Here is a 17,064-nt window from a genome sequence, read left to right as displayed (position 1 = left end):
AAATAACAGCGCAAGACAGGAACTAAAACACTACACACAGGAAACAACAACAAACTCAAAATAAAGCACAACAACCTGGTGGAGTTGAATTTTTTAACCTTTTCTGCTGGTGGTGTGCCTCCGTATTTTTTTTTATGAAAAAAATGTGCCTTGGCTCAAAAAAGGTTGAAAAACACTGCTGTAACGCATCCCATAATAGTCACAGGAAGAAGAAAAAAAAAAAACCTTCAGTGTGATGCAGTGTGTAAATGTGCTGAATTTATTGGAACATATTTACTGTGTAACCTAAAACATTCTCTACACAGTCGGGTCTACTGCACGCACAGGGCTCATGACGCAGTAAAATATGCATATTTAGCTCATATTTTCCATTCGAGTCAATATACAAATATTATTATGCATTTCTCCAAAGCCAGCATTGATTGTCCTTTTTCTGCACGGCCTAATCACAGGAGACGCCGACTCTCCACTTCGTCCAACTGGAGCTGTGAAGATGCCCAGGAAGTCCTTTCATTTCAACCTGGATGTCTGTGTGTGGCTTTTGTTCAGTCCCACTCATACTGCGGCCGTGGCCGTGGTGAGTTTGAGGGCGTCAGATAGATTGCGCTGTCGGACCCTGAAGTTGTTAATTAACTCCAAATGCAACTCCGGCACCCATCCGCGATGTCGGTCGGACAGCCTGGTGCCCTCTACCCAATCTGTGAGAGCACAAACCAATGATAAGCACAGCTTAAACTTATCCAAAGGGTGAGTCATTCATAATTAAGTTTGGAGATGTTCTCACGGTCGCTGCTTTGTTGGTGCACCAGGATGATGTCAGCTTTTTCTAAAGACAACTCATCAGGCTGCTGAGCGACGAAAGCTCTGATACATTGCATCTGTGGGAAATCTGTAATGAAAGATCAGTTTAAATATAAAGACCTGCATGACATTAGTCATAATTCCTTCTTTTTTTATATATACAGGTAAAAGCCAGTAAATTAGAATATTTTGAAAAACTTGATTTATTTCAGTAATTGCATTCAAAAGGTGTAACTTGTACATTATATTTATTCATTGCACACAGACTGATGCATTCAAATGTTTATTTCATTTAATTTTGATGATTTGAAGTGGCAACAAATGAAAATCCAAAATTCCGTGTGTCACAAAATTAGAATATTACTTAAGGCTAATACAAAAAAGGGATTTTTAGAAATGTTGGCCAACTGAAAAGTATGAAAATGAAAAATATGAGCATGTACAATACTCAATACTTGGTTGGAGCTCCTTTTGCCTCAATTACTGCGTTAATGCGGCGTGGCATGGAGTCGATGAGTTTCTGGCACTGCTCAGGTGTTATGAGAGCCCAGGTTGCTCTGATAGTGGCCTTCAACTCTTCTGCGTTTTTGGGTCTGGCATTCTGCATCTTCCTTTTCACAATACCCCACAGATTTTCTATGGGGCTAAGGTCAGGGGAGTTGGCGGGCCAATTTAGAACAGAAATACCATGGTCCGTAAACCAGGCACGGGTAGATTTTGCGCTGTGTGCAGGCGCCAAGTCCTGTTGGAACTTGAAATCTCCATCTCCATAGAGCAGGTCAGCAGCAGGAAGCATGAAGTGCTCTAAAACTTGCTGGTAGACGGCTGCGTTGACCCTGGATCTCAGGAAACAGAGTGGACCGACACCAGCAGATGACATGGCACCCCAAACCATCACTGATGGTGGAAACTTTACACTAGACTTCAGGCAACGTGGATCCTGTGCCTCTCCTGTCTTCCTCCAGACTCTGGGACCTCGATTTCCAAAGGAAATGCAAAATTTGCTTTCGTCAGAAAACATGACTTTGGACCACTCAGCAGTAGTCCAGCTGGTGTCGGTCCACTCTGTTTCCTGAGATCCAGGGTCAACGCAGCCGTCTACCAGCAAGTTTTAGAGCACTTCATGCTTCCTGCTGCTGACCTGCTCTATGGAGATGGAGATTTCAAGTTCCAACAGGACTTGGCGCCTGCACACAGCGCAAAATCTACCCGTGCCTGGTTTACGGACCATGGTATTTCTGTTCTAAATTGGCCCGCCAACTCCCCTGACCTTAGCCCCATAGAAAATCTGTGGGGTATTGTGAAAAGGAAGATGCAGAATGCCAGACCCAAAAACGCAGAAGAGTTGAAGGCCACTATCAGAGCAACCTGGGCTCTCATAACACCTGAGCAGTGCCAGAAACTCATCGACTCCATGCCACGCCGCATTAACGCAGTAATTGAGGCAAAAGGAGCTCCAACCAAGTATTGAGTATTGTACATGCTCATATTTTTCATTTTCATACTTTTCAGTTGGCCAACATTTCTAAAAATCCCTTTTTTGTATTAGCCTTACACAATATTCTAATTTTGTGACACACGGAATTTTGGATTTTCATTTGTTGCCACTTCAAATCATCAAAATTAAATGAAATAAACATTTGAATGCATCAGTCTGTGTGCAATGAATAAATATAATGTACAAGTTACACCTTTTGAATGCAATTACTGAAATAAATCAAGTTTTTCAAAATATTCTAATTTACTGGCTTTTACCTGTATATTAGATGTGTTGCATTCCAGGACTTTAAGGCATAAAGTGACTAACTGTTGGCAGGAAATCACACGTGTATTTGTTCTGGTGTATGTCATCAAGCTGGCACGCTAACTGTTATTAGTCACTTTCCTCGGATCCAAAGCCATTTCCAAGACACAGGAAATGGTTTTGGATCCGAGGAAAGTGACTGACCATGAGCCAGTGGTCATCAAAAATCAGGAAATCACCCAGGTATCCTCATATAAATATTTAGGGGTTCATATTGATAATCTTCTCTGCTGGAAGACACATATTGACAAACTGTGCAATAGACTGCAACAGAGGCTATATTTTTTGCGAAGATTAAGATTGTACGGCGTAAGCAGCCACATCATGATGATTTTCTACCGTGTCATTGTAGAGAGCATCATTAGATACGGGATCACCTCATGGTTTGGCAACCTAACCGTTAAGCTAAAAAGCAAACTGGCCGGCATGCATAAAACGGCAATGAAAATCGTAGGGAGGAAAGAATATGAGCCTATACAGAGCATCTATGAGCAGGCAGCTAGGAAAAAAGCTAAGAAAATTATTTCCAACTCACAACACCCACTCTTTCCTGAATATGGAACCCTGCCATCAGGGAGAAGACTCCGGGTCCCACTATGCAAATCTAACCGCCTTAAATTATCATTTGTCCCAGCCTCCATTAAGCTGACCAACAATGTGCAATAGAATTTTAATACATAGGTTAGCACTTTTTTAGCACATAGCACTTTAGAACTAAGCACTTTAGCACACAGCACTTTATCCATGAGCTCTAGTGCAATGCACATTGGTACTTTATCTTTATCTCCATACTGTAGATTTTATGCCTACATCAAAGTGCCACCTATGTCTATCAAGCTCCATGTTCTGATGTTTAAATGTTAGTTGTATGGTTGTGGTTGTGTCTGTGCTTGTGTTTTTGTTCTGTTGTTTTTGGGTATGTTAAGAAAGCAATGATGCACTGTGCCCAAGACAAATTTCCCCGCGGGGACAATAAAGTTGAACCTTGACCTTGACCTTGACCTTGGAGCAACTACACGTGTTATGAGGCGACTGTTGATGAGCAGAGTTCATCCAAACGTGACAGCATTTGCAACACCCGAGATACAATAACTGTCATTTACGAAGTCAACTACAAATGTATGTAAGTAAGTCCGGGAAAAAACTGAATACCGGTAGGTTTTGTAAGATTTGATGAGGTCACACTTTGGAGCGTCCACCATAGTCCACAATAATGTGTAATAGGGTTGTACGGTATACCGGTACTAGTATAGTATCGCGGTACTAATGAATAAAAAACGGTACTATACTGTTTGAAAAGTACCGGTTCCCGCGTTGTGACATTGCTGGTTTTACGAGCAGAGGAGCATGTTCGGCAGCGCACACACACAGAGTACTTACAAGCAGACACAGTGTGTAGACAGTAGAGATGCGCGGATAGGCAATTATTTCATCCGCAACCGCATTAGAAAGTCGTCAACCATCCGCCATCCACCCGAGCTAACATTTGATCAGAACCGCACCCGCCCGTTGTTATATATCTAATATAGACGATGCAAGGCATTAGTGAGGTTATAAAGCTTTTGCCTGTTAAAGAAAGGAGACTGATCCAATGCAGCACAGACATTCGCGTGCCACGCTGTCACGGCCCAGACGCACACCAGTGCGCAATCATATGGGAGCCGCGCTGAGCGCACCTCCAAGCGCGTCTCGCTGCCGGCGACGGCCGGGTATGGGCCCGACGCTCCAGCGCCATCCATTTTCAGGGCTAGTTGATTCGGCAGGTGGGTTGTTACACACTCCTTAGCGGGTTCCAACTTCCATGGCCACCGTCCTGCTGTCTATATCAACCAGGGTGAGCCCCACCCCTTTAGTGAGCGCACTGCGCGCGGAGTGACCCCTGTTACGCGCCCCCGGCAACAGGGGTGGCGGGCAGGTAAGCTGCGCGGGCGGAGCGCGCGGAGTGACCCCTGTTACGAGCCCCCGGCCACGGGGGTGGCGGGCAGGTAAGCTGCTTACCTGCTGCGCGTGACGCCGGCCGCGGCGAAGGCGGACGAGGCGGGGTGTCGGTGCGGTGGGCGCGGTGGTGACCCTGGACGTGCGTCGGGCCCTTCTCGCGGATCGCCTCAGCTACGGCTCCCGGTGGGGCCCTCTCGAGGGAAGGGGCCTCGGTCCCGGACCCCGGCGAGGCGTCCCTTCTCCGCTCCGTAAAAGTGTCCATCTCTTTTTCTTTTTTTTCTTCTGTTGTGGCATATGCAGCAGGTGCCTGCTCGTTTTTCGTATGTGGGTAACAACATTTAACTATGTATATATATTTCCCAATTGGTTTAACTGCCACCCGCCTGAATCTATTTAAAATCGAATTTATTTTTTTTTCAACCGCCCGACCCGACCCGCGGATAAAATCTAATTTTTTTTAATTTCATCCGCCCGATACGCGGATAATCCGCGGACTCCGCGGTTGTGCCCGCAAACCGCGCATCTCTAGTAGACAGAAAAGGGAGAATGGACGCATTTTGGCGGTAGAGTGGCCGTGCCAGTAATCGGAGGGTTGCTGGTTACTGGGGTTCAATCCCCACCTTCTACCATCCGAGTCACGTCCGTTGTGTCCTTGGGCAAGACACTTCACCCCTTGCTCCTGATGGCTGCTGGTTAGCGCCTTGCATGGCAGCTCCCGCCATCAGTGTGTGAATGTGTGTGTGAATGGGTGAATGTGGAAATACTGTCAAAGCGCTTTGAGTACCTTGAAGGTAGAAAAGCGCTATACAAGTATAACCCATTTATCATTATCATTTATAAATGTATGATTGTTCAGTTCAGTTTCAGTTTATTCGGAACATGCATACGATACAATGTAATGCATCACATATTTCCAGTTGTTTCATTACAGCACGTCCAAAAAAAGAGTTACCGTATTTAATCCGACCCCTTTTCATACCATAGCCATTTTATCCCATTTCATTGTTCTCTGTAACAGAACAGTGAATAAATAAATAATATACCATAGTAAGTAAACAAATATTAAATACATAAAAAGAGTTCAAGATGTTCTTCTGTGTACTTTGTGAACACTTGTAGTTTGAACAGTCTCTTAAACTGAATCATATTGGTGCTTTGTTGGATTTCTTTGGTTAATCCATTCCATAATTTAATTCCACATGCTAAAGGTTTTAAGTGTTGTACGGGCATAGAAATGTTTTCTATTAGATTTTCCTCCTAAGTTGTATTTCTCCTCTTTTGTTGAGAAGAATTGTTGTACATTCTTGTATAGCAGGTTATAGTTTGCTTTGTACCGTATTTTCCACACTATTAGCCGCACCTAAAAACCACAAATTTACTCAAAAGCTGACAGTGCGGCTTTTAACCCGGTGCGCTTTATATATGGATTAATATTACGATTCATTTTCATAAAGTTTCGATCTCGCAACTTCGGTAAACAGCCGCCATCTTTTTTGCCGGTAGAACAGGAAGCGCTTCTTCTTCTACGCAAGCAACCGCCAAGGTAAGCACCCGCCCCCATAGAACAGGAAGCGCTTCTTCTTCTACTGTAAGCAACCACCCGCCCGCGTAGAAGAAGAAAAAGCGCGCGGATATACCGTACGTTTCATTTCCTTTGTGTGTTTACATCTGTAAAGACCACAAAATGGCTCCTACTAAGCGTCAGGGATCCGGTTCATGAAAAGACGCAATCTCTCCATCCGCACACGGATTACTATTTCACAGCAACTGATATTCCTGTGAACCGCACTGTGGATACAACGGGAGCACGTACGGTGAATATTCGCACCACAGGGAATGAGAAGTCATCCTTCACTGTGGTTCTAGCTTGCCATGCTAATGGCCAGAAACTTCCACCCATGGTGATATTCAAAAGGAAGACCTTGCCAAAAGAGACCTTTCCAGCCGGCGTCATCATAAAAGCTAACTCGAAGGGATGGATGAAGAAAAGATGAGCGAGTGGTTAAGGTAAGTTTAAGTTTACGCGAAGAGGCCGGTGGCTTTTTTCACGCAGCTCTGTCCATGTTGATATACGTATGTTTGTGATTGCACATTTGCGTACATTTTGGGAGTGAACAGAGTTGTTAGAACGCTGGTTTTTAATATATTATTAAAGTTTGACTGACCTATCTGACTGTTTTTTTGACATTCCTTTAGCGCAGTTAGATGCGGCTTACAACACGGGGCGGCTTATAGGTGGACAAAGTTTTGAAATATGCCGTTCATTGAAGGCGCGGCTTTTAACCCAGGGCGCCTTATGGTGCGGAAAATACGGTACATCAATTTAGCTGTTTGCAAATTCACCAAATTGTTGAATTTCAATATTTTTGATTCAATAAATATAGTGTTTGTATGTTCTCTATATCCAACATTATGTATTATTCTAATTGATCTTTTTTGTAACACGGTTAGTGAATGAAGCGCACATTTGTAGTTGTTTCCCCAAATTTCTACACAGTAACTCAGATATGGTAACACTGTCTTTTGGGGTATGCGGGTCACGTCTGCCCACTTTTTATGTCAGATAGAAGGTTCCTCCTCGGACGTACTGCAAGTGAAAAAGGGGTGTCCCTCAAGGTTCTGTGTTGGGCCCCTTATTATTCACTATTTACATAAATAATCTTGGACAGAATATTCCGAACTCAACTTTCCATTTCTATGCTGATGATACCGTCATATACTGCACAGCACCCACTCTTGCTGAGGCTTTTAAATATCTACAACATGCATTTGACAGAGTACAAGAACAACTTTGCTATCTTCAACTGGTTTTAAATGCAGAGAAAACAAAGTGTATGCTCTTTACCACATTAAAAACTGTAAGATCATCATTGTGTGAGAACATTTTAACAAGAAATGGGCAACAAATGTTAGTATCTGCTTTTAAATATTTAGGATTTTTAATTGATGACCACTTGAGTTTTAAGGAGCACATTCAGCATGTTGTAAAAAAAACTGAAACTTTTACTGGGATTTTATTATAGAAACAAGTCTTGCTTTTCTTTTACTGTGAAACAGAAATTGGTGGAAACAACCTTTTTACCTGTTATTGACTATGGAGATGTGTTGTACATGAATGCTACTGCTGGTTGTCTCCACAAGCTGGATAGTGTGTACCACGGAGCACTGAGATTCATCACCAACTGCGCTCTCCTTACTCACCATTGTGTGTTATACTCAATGGTTAACTGGACATCTTTATGTGCTCGACGCCTCAATCATTGGTATGTTCTCATCTACAAAACCATTCTGGGTATCACTCCATCTTATCTGTCTTGTCTTTTAACAAAGAAACAAGGAAGTCACAACCTTCGTTCAATGCATGTTCTGCAATTTGTCGTCCCCAAAGTAAGAACTGAACTGGGCAAGAAAGCATTTAGGTTTTCAGCACCGAAGGCTTGGAATAACCTACAATCGAACATTAAACTTCAAACCCTAGTTACGTTGAGTGAGTTTAAAGCTTCTGTGAAAGGACTGCAGTCTACCTTGTCTGTATGCACATGTGTCATGTGAGCAAGTTTTAATGTTGTAAATGCGATGTTTTATGTGTTTGTTTACTGTTTTTAATGTAACCTTGCTGCTGCCCTCTTGGCCAGGTCTCCCTTGGAAAAGAGATCTTTGATCTCAATGGGATTTTACCTGGTTAAATAAAGGCTAATAATAATAATAATAATATGACACTGTGGTAGCTTCTGTGGCACTCTATGCCGTTGTTTGCTGGGGGGTGGGCAGCACGGTCAGAGTCAGGAACAGACTTAATAAACTGATTAAAACAGCTGACTCGTCCGTTACCCCATACGCTCAGAGCGTATGGGGTAACGGACTGTCTTATTGTGGCAGTTCGTTCCCTGTATAATCAGTGTCAGAGTTTGGTCCGCATTGCCGGCAGTAAGTCGGACACGTTTCCAGTGAGGGTTGGACTCCGCCAATGCTGCCCTTTGTCACCGATTCTGTTCATAACCTTTATGAACAGAATTTCTAGGCGCAGTCAGGGCGTTGAGGGGATCTGGTTTGGTGGCTGCAGGATTAGGTCACTGCTATTTGCAGATGATGTGGTCCTGATGGCTTCCTCCTGCCAAGATCTTCAGCTCTCACTGGATCGGTTCGCAGCCGAGTGTGAAGCGACTGGGATGGGAATCAGCACCTCCAAGTCCGAGTCCATGGTTCTCTCCCGGAAAAGGGTGGAGTGCCATCTCCGGGTTGGGGAGGAGATCTTGCCCCAAGTGGAGGAGTTCAAGTACCTCGGAGTCTTGTTCACGAGTGGGGGAAGAGTGGATCGTGAGATCGACAGGCGGATCGGTGCGGCGTCTTCAGTAATGCGGACGCTGTATCGATCCGTTGTGGTGAAGAAGGAGCTGAGCCGGAAGGCAAAGCTCTCGATTTACCGGTCGATCTACGTTCCCATCCTCACCTATGGTCATGAGCTTTGGGTCATGACCGAAAGGACAAGACCACGGGTACAAGCGGCCGAAATGAGTTTCCTCCGCCGAGTGGCGGGGCTCTCCCTTAGAGATAGGGTGAGAAGCTCTGTCATTCGGGGGGAGATCAAAGTAAAGCCGCTGCTCCTCCACATCGAGAGGAGCCAGATGAGGTGGTTCGGGCATCTGGTCAGGATGCCACCCGAACGCCTCCCTAGGAAGGTGTTTCGGGCACGTCCGACCGGTAGGAGGCCACGGGGAAGACCCAGGACACGCTGGGAAGACTATCTCTCCCGGCTGGCCTGGGAACGCCTCGGGATCCCCCGGGAGGAGCTGGACGAAGTGGCTGGGGAGAGGGAAGTCTGGGCTTCCCTGCTTAAGCTGCTGCCCCCGCGACCCGACCTCGGATAAGCGGAAGAAGATGGATGGATGGATGGATGGATGGATAAAACAGCTGACTCCGTCCTAGGCTGCCCACTAGATATAAATATACCAGAACGTGACACTAGTGTAACAGGTTCAATTATGTCTTGTGAATATAATGTATGTTTTAATGTTTTATTATTGTTACAATTACAGAAAATATGTAAGTCACATGAAAATACCTGACGTTTGTTTGATGTTTTGTCAGTATGTGGAACCATTGTCTGGCCTTGTCCCACTTATTGCAATAATTGTTGTGACACCCGCCTCTTCATATGTGTCGGACACGCTTTTCTACTTTCGTTTTGTCCACGATATCTACATGAGAGGTAGGCGTCCGTGCGATGACAGAAACGTGTATTTACTGTCTCATTAAGAAATTTATTTCACAATTATTTCCTGTTCTGTATTGTTTTATTCCTTGCATTTGTGTAGGGAAGACCTGGGCAAATTAAGGCCCGGGGGCCGCATGCGGCCCGTTAAGCTTTTCAATCTAGCCTGCCGGACATTCCCAAATAATTGTTTTAGATCTTTAAGATGAAACTGTAGCTGCCATTATGATGTGCAGTGATGTTTTCAAATGACCGTAAGTCTTGAACTATACAAAGTATTTCAATGGTTGGAATCTGCGCTTTTGCATGATGTTCTAGTTACTATGGTAGTCTAATTAGTTACTATGGTAATCTAATTAGTTACTATGGTAATCTAAGTCACAGCAGCTCAGACGAGGCACTAAGCAGTGTGGGTGGGGAGCATTTCCACAGACTGTTTCCAGAGCGAGCCTGAAATGCGGGTGTCAGTGACAGACGCAGAAGGAGATTTTTACAACAAAGTTCTAAAGCTTAGTTATGTATCAGATATATCAGATTGTATGTGTTTTTTAGTTTTTTTACCCTTCGCGTTCATATTTCGCTGTGTTTGTTGCATTTTTTTTGCACGTTCATATGTTGTCAATATTCAGTGTTTTATCCTTCATAGTTAAATCTCACATTCTGTGTTTTCATGTACATTCTGGGCAGGGGCGCAGAAAAGGGGGGGGTAAAGGAGACGGATTCTAGGGGCCCATGATGGAGGGGGGCCCAGAGAGGCCCCTAATGATGATGAAATTATAATACAGAAAAAAATAATGACACTGTGTTGGGGGCCTTGTAAAGATTCTTTTCATGGGGCCCAAAATCCCTAGCGGTGCCCCTGATTCTGGGTGTCTCATTCAGTAAAAAAAAAAATGTAATTCCATTCCGTTTTTTAAGGCAGTCTGTCATGATGTTTTTAGTTTTCAATCAGACATTGTTGTGAGGTTTTGTACTAGTGTTCCTGAAAATCAGATATACTGGCCCCCAGACACGTTTTTCTCAAAATTTGGCCCCTCGAGTCAAAATAATTGCCCAGGCCTGGTGAAGGGACTCAACATTTGGCAAAAAATATTGACTACACCAGGGATGTGGAACTGGTTTTCATTGAGGGCCACATGGCAGTTATGGCTGCCATCAGAGGGCCGCTTGTAACAGCGAATAATGTATGAATTTGCCTCTGGATTTAATTATTAATTATATAAATTGTTTTAAGTAGACTGACAATTTTACAGTAAAAACTTTACATTTACAAAATTTTACTGTAAAATCTAGTGGGTTTTTTGGGGGTTTTTTTTACAACATTTTACGGTAAATGGAAGAACAGTACCGCTGTTTTTTGAGGGGGGTTTTACAGAAAAAGCTGGCAGCTTAGTTGCCAGAATTTCTGTAATAAATTGACATTGATTTTTACCACATTATATTGTTAATGGAAAAACAGTGCAAGTTCTTTTTTTATTCTGCCAACATAGCTGCCAGTTTTTCCACTGGAAAAACAAATGTACCGTCTTTCCATTTACAGTAATGCATCGTTAAAAACAACAACCATAGATTTTAAAGTCAAAAACTGGCTGCTCAGTCAACAGAATTTTAACGCAAAAAACAGTAGTAGTTTTTTTCAATTTACAGTAATATGCTGTAAGGAATAAGGTCAAATGTATTGTCATTTTTATGAATTTGATGGGTAGTTGAAAGTAAAGTTAAGTATTTTTTTTAGAGATGTCCAATAATATCGGACTGCCGATATTATTGGCCGATAAATGCTTTAAAATGTAATATTGGATATTATCGGTATTGGTTTCAAAAAGTAAATTTTATAACTCTTCAAAACGTCGCTGTGTACACGGACGTAGGGAGAAGTACAGAGCGCCAATAAACCTCAAAGGCACTGCCTTTGCGTGCCGGTCCAATCACATAATATCTACAGCTTTTCACACACACAAGTGGATGCAAGACATACTTGGTCAACAGCAATACAGGTCAAACTGAGGGTGGCCGTATAAACAACTTTAACACTGTTACAAATATGCGCCACACTGTGAACCCACACCAAACAAGAATGACAAACACATTTCGGGAGAACATCCGCACCGTAACACAACATAAACACAACAGAACAAATACCCAGAACCCGTTGCAGCACTAACTCTTCCGAGACGCTACAATATACACCCCCCGATCTCCCCGCCCCCCCACCTCAAACTCCTCATGCTCTCCTATCATGTCCCAAATTCCAAGCTGTTGTTTTGAGGCATGTTAAAAAAAATAATGCACTTTGTGACTTCAATAATAAATATGGCAGTGCCATGTTGGCATTTTTTTTCCATAACTTGAGTTGATTTATTTTGGAAAACCTTGTTACATTGTTTAATGCATCCAGCGGGGCATCACAACAAAATTAGGCATAATAATGTGTTAATTCCACGACTGTATATATCGGTATCGGTTGATATCGGAATCGGTAATTAAGACTTGGACAATATCGGAATATCGGATCCATCCATCCATCCATCTTCTTCCGCTTATCCGAGGTCGGGTCGCGGGTGCAGCAGCCTAAGCAGGGAAGCCCAGACGTCCCTCTCCCCAGCCACTTCGTCCAGCTCCTCCCGGGGGATCCCGAGGCGTTCCCAGGCCAGCCGGGAGACATAGTCTTCCCAACGTGTCCTGGGTCTTCCCCGTGGCCTCCTACCGGTCGGACGTGCCCTAAACACCTCCCGAGGGAGGCGATCGGGTGGCATCCTGACCAGATGCCCGAACCACCTCATCTGGCTCCTCTCGATGTGGAGGAGCAGCGGCTTTACTTTGAGCTCCCCCCGGATGACAGAGCTTCTCACCCTATCTCTAAGGGAGAGCCCTGCCACCCGGCGGAGGAAACTCATTTCGGCCGCTTGTACCCGTGATCTTGTCCTTTCGGTCATAACCCAAAGCTCATGACCATAGGTGAGGATGGGAACGTAGATCGACCGGTAAATTGAGAGCTTTGCCTTCCGGCTCAGCTCCTTCTTCACCACAACGGATCGATACAGCGTCCGCATTACTGAAGACGCCGCACCGATCCACCTGTCGATCTCACGGAATATCGGATATCGGCAAAAAAGCCATTATTGGACATCTCTAGTATTTTTATTTAGACAAAACCAAGTTTGGAAAGTATGATAGTAGTATACTGTAATATTTGTTACAATATTGGATATTCAAGTTTAAAAAGGCATGCAATTTTAAGCGGTTAAATTTTTTTTTCTGTCAAAAAAATCAATTACATTTAGTGCGAAAATATTAAGTACTTTTTTTACACATATCATTTCCAGGTGTTTGCGGGCCAGATCTGGCCCCCGGGCCTTGAATTTGACACCTGTGGACTACACTATTTGTATTTCCTGTATATCGTCAGATGCATTTCCACGAGTAAAGTGCAGTTGAGAAGCAACCTTGGTGTCGGTCGTGTTTATTAAGAAACTCTACACACGATGCAGAGAAAAACCACACCGGTTACACTTGGTGCCGTGACCCGGATGAGAAGAAGGTGTCGGCGGGTGAGTGTAACGGGCCAAAAGTAAACCTCACTCCCCTTTTAGTCCAGTGGTCAGCACACATTCGACTCTCAATACAAATGATCAGGGATCGAGTTCCCGTGCGGAATGGGGTAAAAAGGCATCGAACCAGCTGGGTTAAACTTGATCACGTCAATAATTGAGAAAGGAGTTAATGATCAATAAAAGAGAATTGGTGTCACTTGCACCAGGAAGCATGCGTCACCTTGTGCAGAAGAAAAATCTATCTCAGGATGAGGTCGGGAAAGGGCGGATATCCAACGTAGCTTATCACTCCTAAAGGGGGAAAAAAAGGTAGACATCTTCTGGTGGCCATTTTTTTGGTTGTTGTTAAAAGAAGCAAGGCGATGCTGTGTCTTACTGTGTGTCGGTCCTCAGCAGCAACGACTTGTTCAACATGTGCAGCCGGAACAGGTTCTTCTGCAGGGAATGAAGTTTGACGCGGCAATTCTCTGCACGCAGCTCTGCCACGGGGGCGTGGTCTATCACCGTGAACTTGCCCCCTCTTGGGAGAAGCACAATCGAGACGAAATGAGGAGGCGGCCGGAAGTGAAATGATAAGACTGACAGGATATGACGGGATGTAGTAAACGTGAATTAGGGTGATGTTGATGAATCATCGATCGAACAGTAAAAAGCAAGGTGACTCACTCTTTTTGTTGCGAGAGCAGCAGGTAGTCGTTAAATAGGTGCATGTAAATATTCCTTTCCGTTTCCTTGAGGGAGAAGTCCATCAGTTCGGTGGCAAGTCCCTCTCGCACTAACCTCCGAGACTGACTGATGAGAGGAAGAGTCTGCGGCAAACGCCACACACAAATATGTTCAACACAAACAGCGGTGCGGTGATTCCTTCAGTCCTTGAACGCATCACTTACCCTGCACTCAAAGTCCACCTTGGCACTGAGCGACACCAGCGACTCGATACTTTTCATCTGAGTGATGCTGTCGTTGCTCTCTTGGATCAGCTGAAGGTCAGGCCAGAGTTAGGGTACGTTCACAATGTCATGTTTTGCTGCGGTTAAAAAGAACTGTAGGTTGTGAGTTCAAAAAACCAAGCCGAGTCATACCAAAGACTATAAAAATGGGGACCCCTTATCTCCCTGCTTGGCACTCAGCATCAAGGGTTGGAATTGGGGGTTAAATCATCAAAAATGATTCCCGGGCGCGGCCACCGCTGCTGCTCACTGCTCCCCTTACCTCCCAGGGGTGATCAAGGGTGATGGGTCGAATGCAGAGAATAATTTCACCACACCTCGTGTGTGTGTGACAATCATTGGTACTTTAACTTTAATTCCAACTAGCAGCGATGTGTGTTAAAACTGATTTTCTTTCCGATCCCACAACGGGTAAAATTCAGGCTGGTATCGGCGATACCGATTTGATACTTTGTGTAAAATAAACCTAATTTGTCTGTTGAAATTTCAAAATTAGTGTGTTTCAAGTGGTGCGGCTCTTGAAAAATCATAGCCAAACGCAAAAAAAACAACAAACAATGGCGTTATTCTGCACTGAAAGCTGCACCTTATTTAAAGTCAACTCTGTATGTAATGTCTCCAAAAAGCCTACAACAGGGATGTCAAAGTCAAATACATGAGAGGGCCAAAAAAACTAATTTGCTACAAGCCGGGGGCCGGACTGGTTCAATGTTTATTAAAACATATTAAAATGATTGCACATTTTATTGAACCAGGACCTAATACAGTGGACTGTATTTTATTCAATAATTTAATGAATAATCCAACATTTTTGTATGGCTCTGTCACTAATTTCAAGTGAAAACATTTTTCAACCCCAAAAGGGACAAGTGATAGAAAATGGATGGATGCAACAGGCTCACAGTCAAAAACAAACTTCCTTCAAAGAAAAATCACATGTCCTGTACATTAAATGAATAAAGCAATATTTTCTTATGGCTCTGTCAGTTATTTCAAGGGAAAACATTTTCAACAGGCAAACAACAAACAAGTAAATGTCCTTCAAAAATAAAGTATGTTCCTTAATATCAAGAGGAATGCATAAATGAAATTGCATGCATTATGAACTGAAAATACAATATTGTGCTGCTCTATGATCCTACCAATTACTGCTTTCAAACAGTAAAATGAGAAAATAAAACATAAATAAATCAAATCAGTTGTATTCTTTCTCATGGCTCTTATCTACAATTTTCCCTGAGTCCATGCGTGCAAAACAGCAGCAGGAGGCTGTGGCCTGCGTGCCGGTTCTAATACTAACCAAATATCATCCCGGGGGCCATAAATAATTAATTCGCGGGCCGGACTTACAGTGTACGTAAAAAAATATATTTAATAATAAAAATGTATAGGCAAATCCATAAATTATTCACTGTTAGCGGCCCTGTGGTGGCAGCCGTAACTGCCATGTGGCCCTCAATGAAAACGAGTTTGACAGCCTTGCTCTAATCTAAAACCCCTGGTGTAGTCAATGCCCGTGCCTGTAAGCGCCAAAAGGGAGGAACCTCGGAGAGAAACAGAGAAATTAGGGATGTCTGATAATGGCTTTTTGCCGATATCCGATATTCCGATATTGTCCAACTCTTTAATTACCGATACCGATATCAACCGATATATACAGTCGTGGAATTAACACATTATTATGCCTAATTTGGACAACCAGGTATGGTGAAGATAAGGTACTTTTAAATAAAATAAAATAAGATAAATAAATTAAAAACATTTTCTTGAATAAAAAAAAGTAAAACAATATAAAAACAGTTACATAGAAACTAGTTATTAATGAAAATGAGTAAAATTAACTGTTAAAGGTTAGTACTATTAGTGGACCAGCAGCACGCACAATCATGTGTGCTTACGGACTGTATCCCTTGCAGACTGTATTGATATATATTGATATATAATGTAGGAACCAGAATATTAATAACAGAAAGAAACAACCCTTTTGTGTGAATGAGTGTGAATGGGGGAGGGATGTTTTTTGGGTTGTTGCACTAATTGTAAGTGTATCTTGTGTTTTTTATGTTGATTTAATTAAAAAAAATAAAATAAAATAAAAAATAATTTAAAAAAACGATCCTGATAAAAAAAAAAAAACGATACCGATAATTTCCGATATGACATTTTAACGCATTTATCGGCCGATAATATCGGCAGGCCGATATTATCGGACATCTCTAAGAGAAACACATTGCGAGCGCAAACAGAGTCTGCGTTAGAGATGCGCGGTTTGCGGACACAACCGCGGAGTCCGCGGAATATCCGCGGTTCGGGCGGTTGAAATAAAGAAAAATTAGATTTTATCCGCGGGTCGGGTCGGGCGGTTGAAATAAAAAAAAATTTGATTTTAAATAGATTCAGGCGGGTGGCAGTTAAACCAATTCGGAAATATATATACATAGTTAAATGTTGTTACCCACATACGAAAAACGAGCAGGCACCTGCAGCATATGCCACAACAGAAGAAGAAAAAAAAAAGAAGAGATGGACACTTTTACGGAGCGGAGAAGGGACGCCTTGCCGGGGTCCGGGACCGAGGCCCCTTCCCCCGAGAGGGCCCCACCGGGAGCCGTAGCTGAGGTGATCCGCGAGAAGGGCCCGACGCACGTCCAGGGTCACCACCGCACGACACCCCGCCTCGTCCGCCTTCGCCGCGGCCGGCGTCACACGCAGCAGGTAAGCAGCTTACCTGCCCGCCACCCCCGTGGCCGGGGGCTCGTAACAGGGGTCACTCCGCGCGCTCCGCCCGCGCAGCTTACCTGCCCG

At 43.6% G+C, this 17,064-nt stretch overlaps 1 protein-coding gene across 2 annotated transcripts in view; it reads right to left on the bottom strand.

The window, feature by feature from the left end:
• Positions 1-236: 236 nt before the first annotated feature.
• Positions 237-17,064, bottom strand: part of arhgef5 (Rho guanine nucleotide exchange factor (GEF) 5) — a 58,130-nt gene continuing 41,302 nt past the window's right edge. For both annotated transcript variants that reach the window (XM_061948492.2, XM_061948499.2), the window contains exons 10-15: positions 14,200-14,289; positions 13,976-14,118; positions 13,686-13,829; positions 13,530-13,600; positions 785-889; positions 237-698 (exon numbers count right to left, since the gene is read on the bottom strand). In XM_061948492.2, coding sequence (XP_061804476.2) covers positions 556-698; positions 785-889; positions 13,530-13,600; positions 13,686-13,829; positions 13,976-14,118; positions 14,200-14,289 — 696 coding nt within the window. In that variant the 3' untranslated portion in view covers positions 237-555. The remainder of the gene's footprint in view (positions 699-784; positions 890-13,529; positions 13,601-13,685; positions 13,830-13,975; positions 14,119-14,199; positions 14,290-17,064) is intronic.

The sequence above is a fragment of the Nerophis lumbriciformis genome, linkage group LG04 (genome assembly GCF_033978685.3).
Source record: "Nerophis lumbriciformis linkage group LG04, RoL_Nlum_v2.1, whole genome shotgun sequence".
In the NCBI taxonomy this organism is placed as follows: Eukaryota; Metazoa; Chordata; class Actinopteri; order Syngnathiformes; family Syngnathidae; genus Nerophis; species Nerophis lumbriciformis.
Note: the sequence above shows the minus strand (reverse complement) of the source record. Positions and strands in the feature narration are given on the sequence as shown.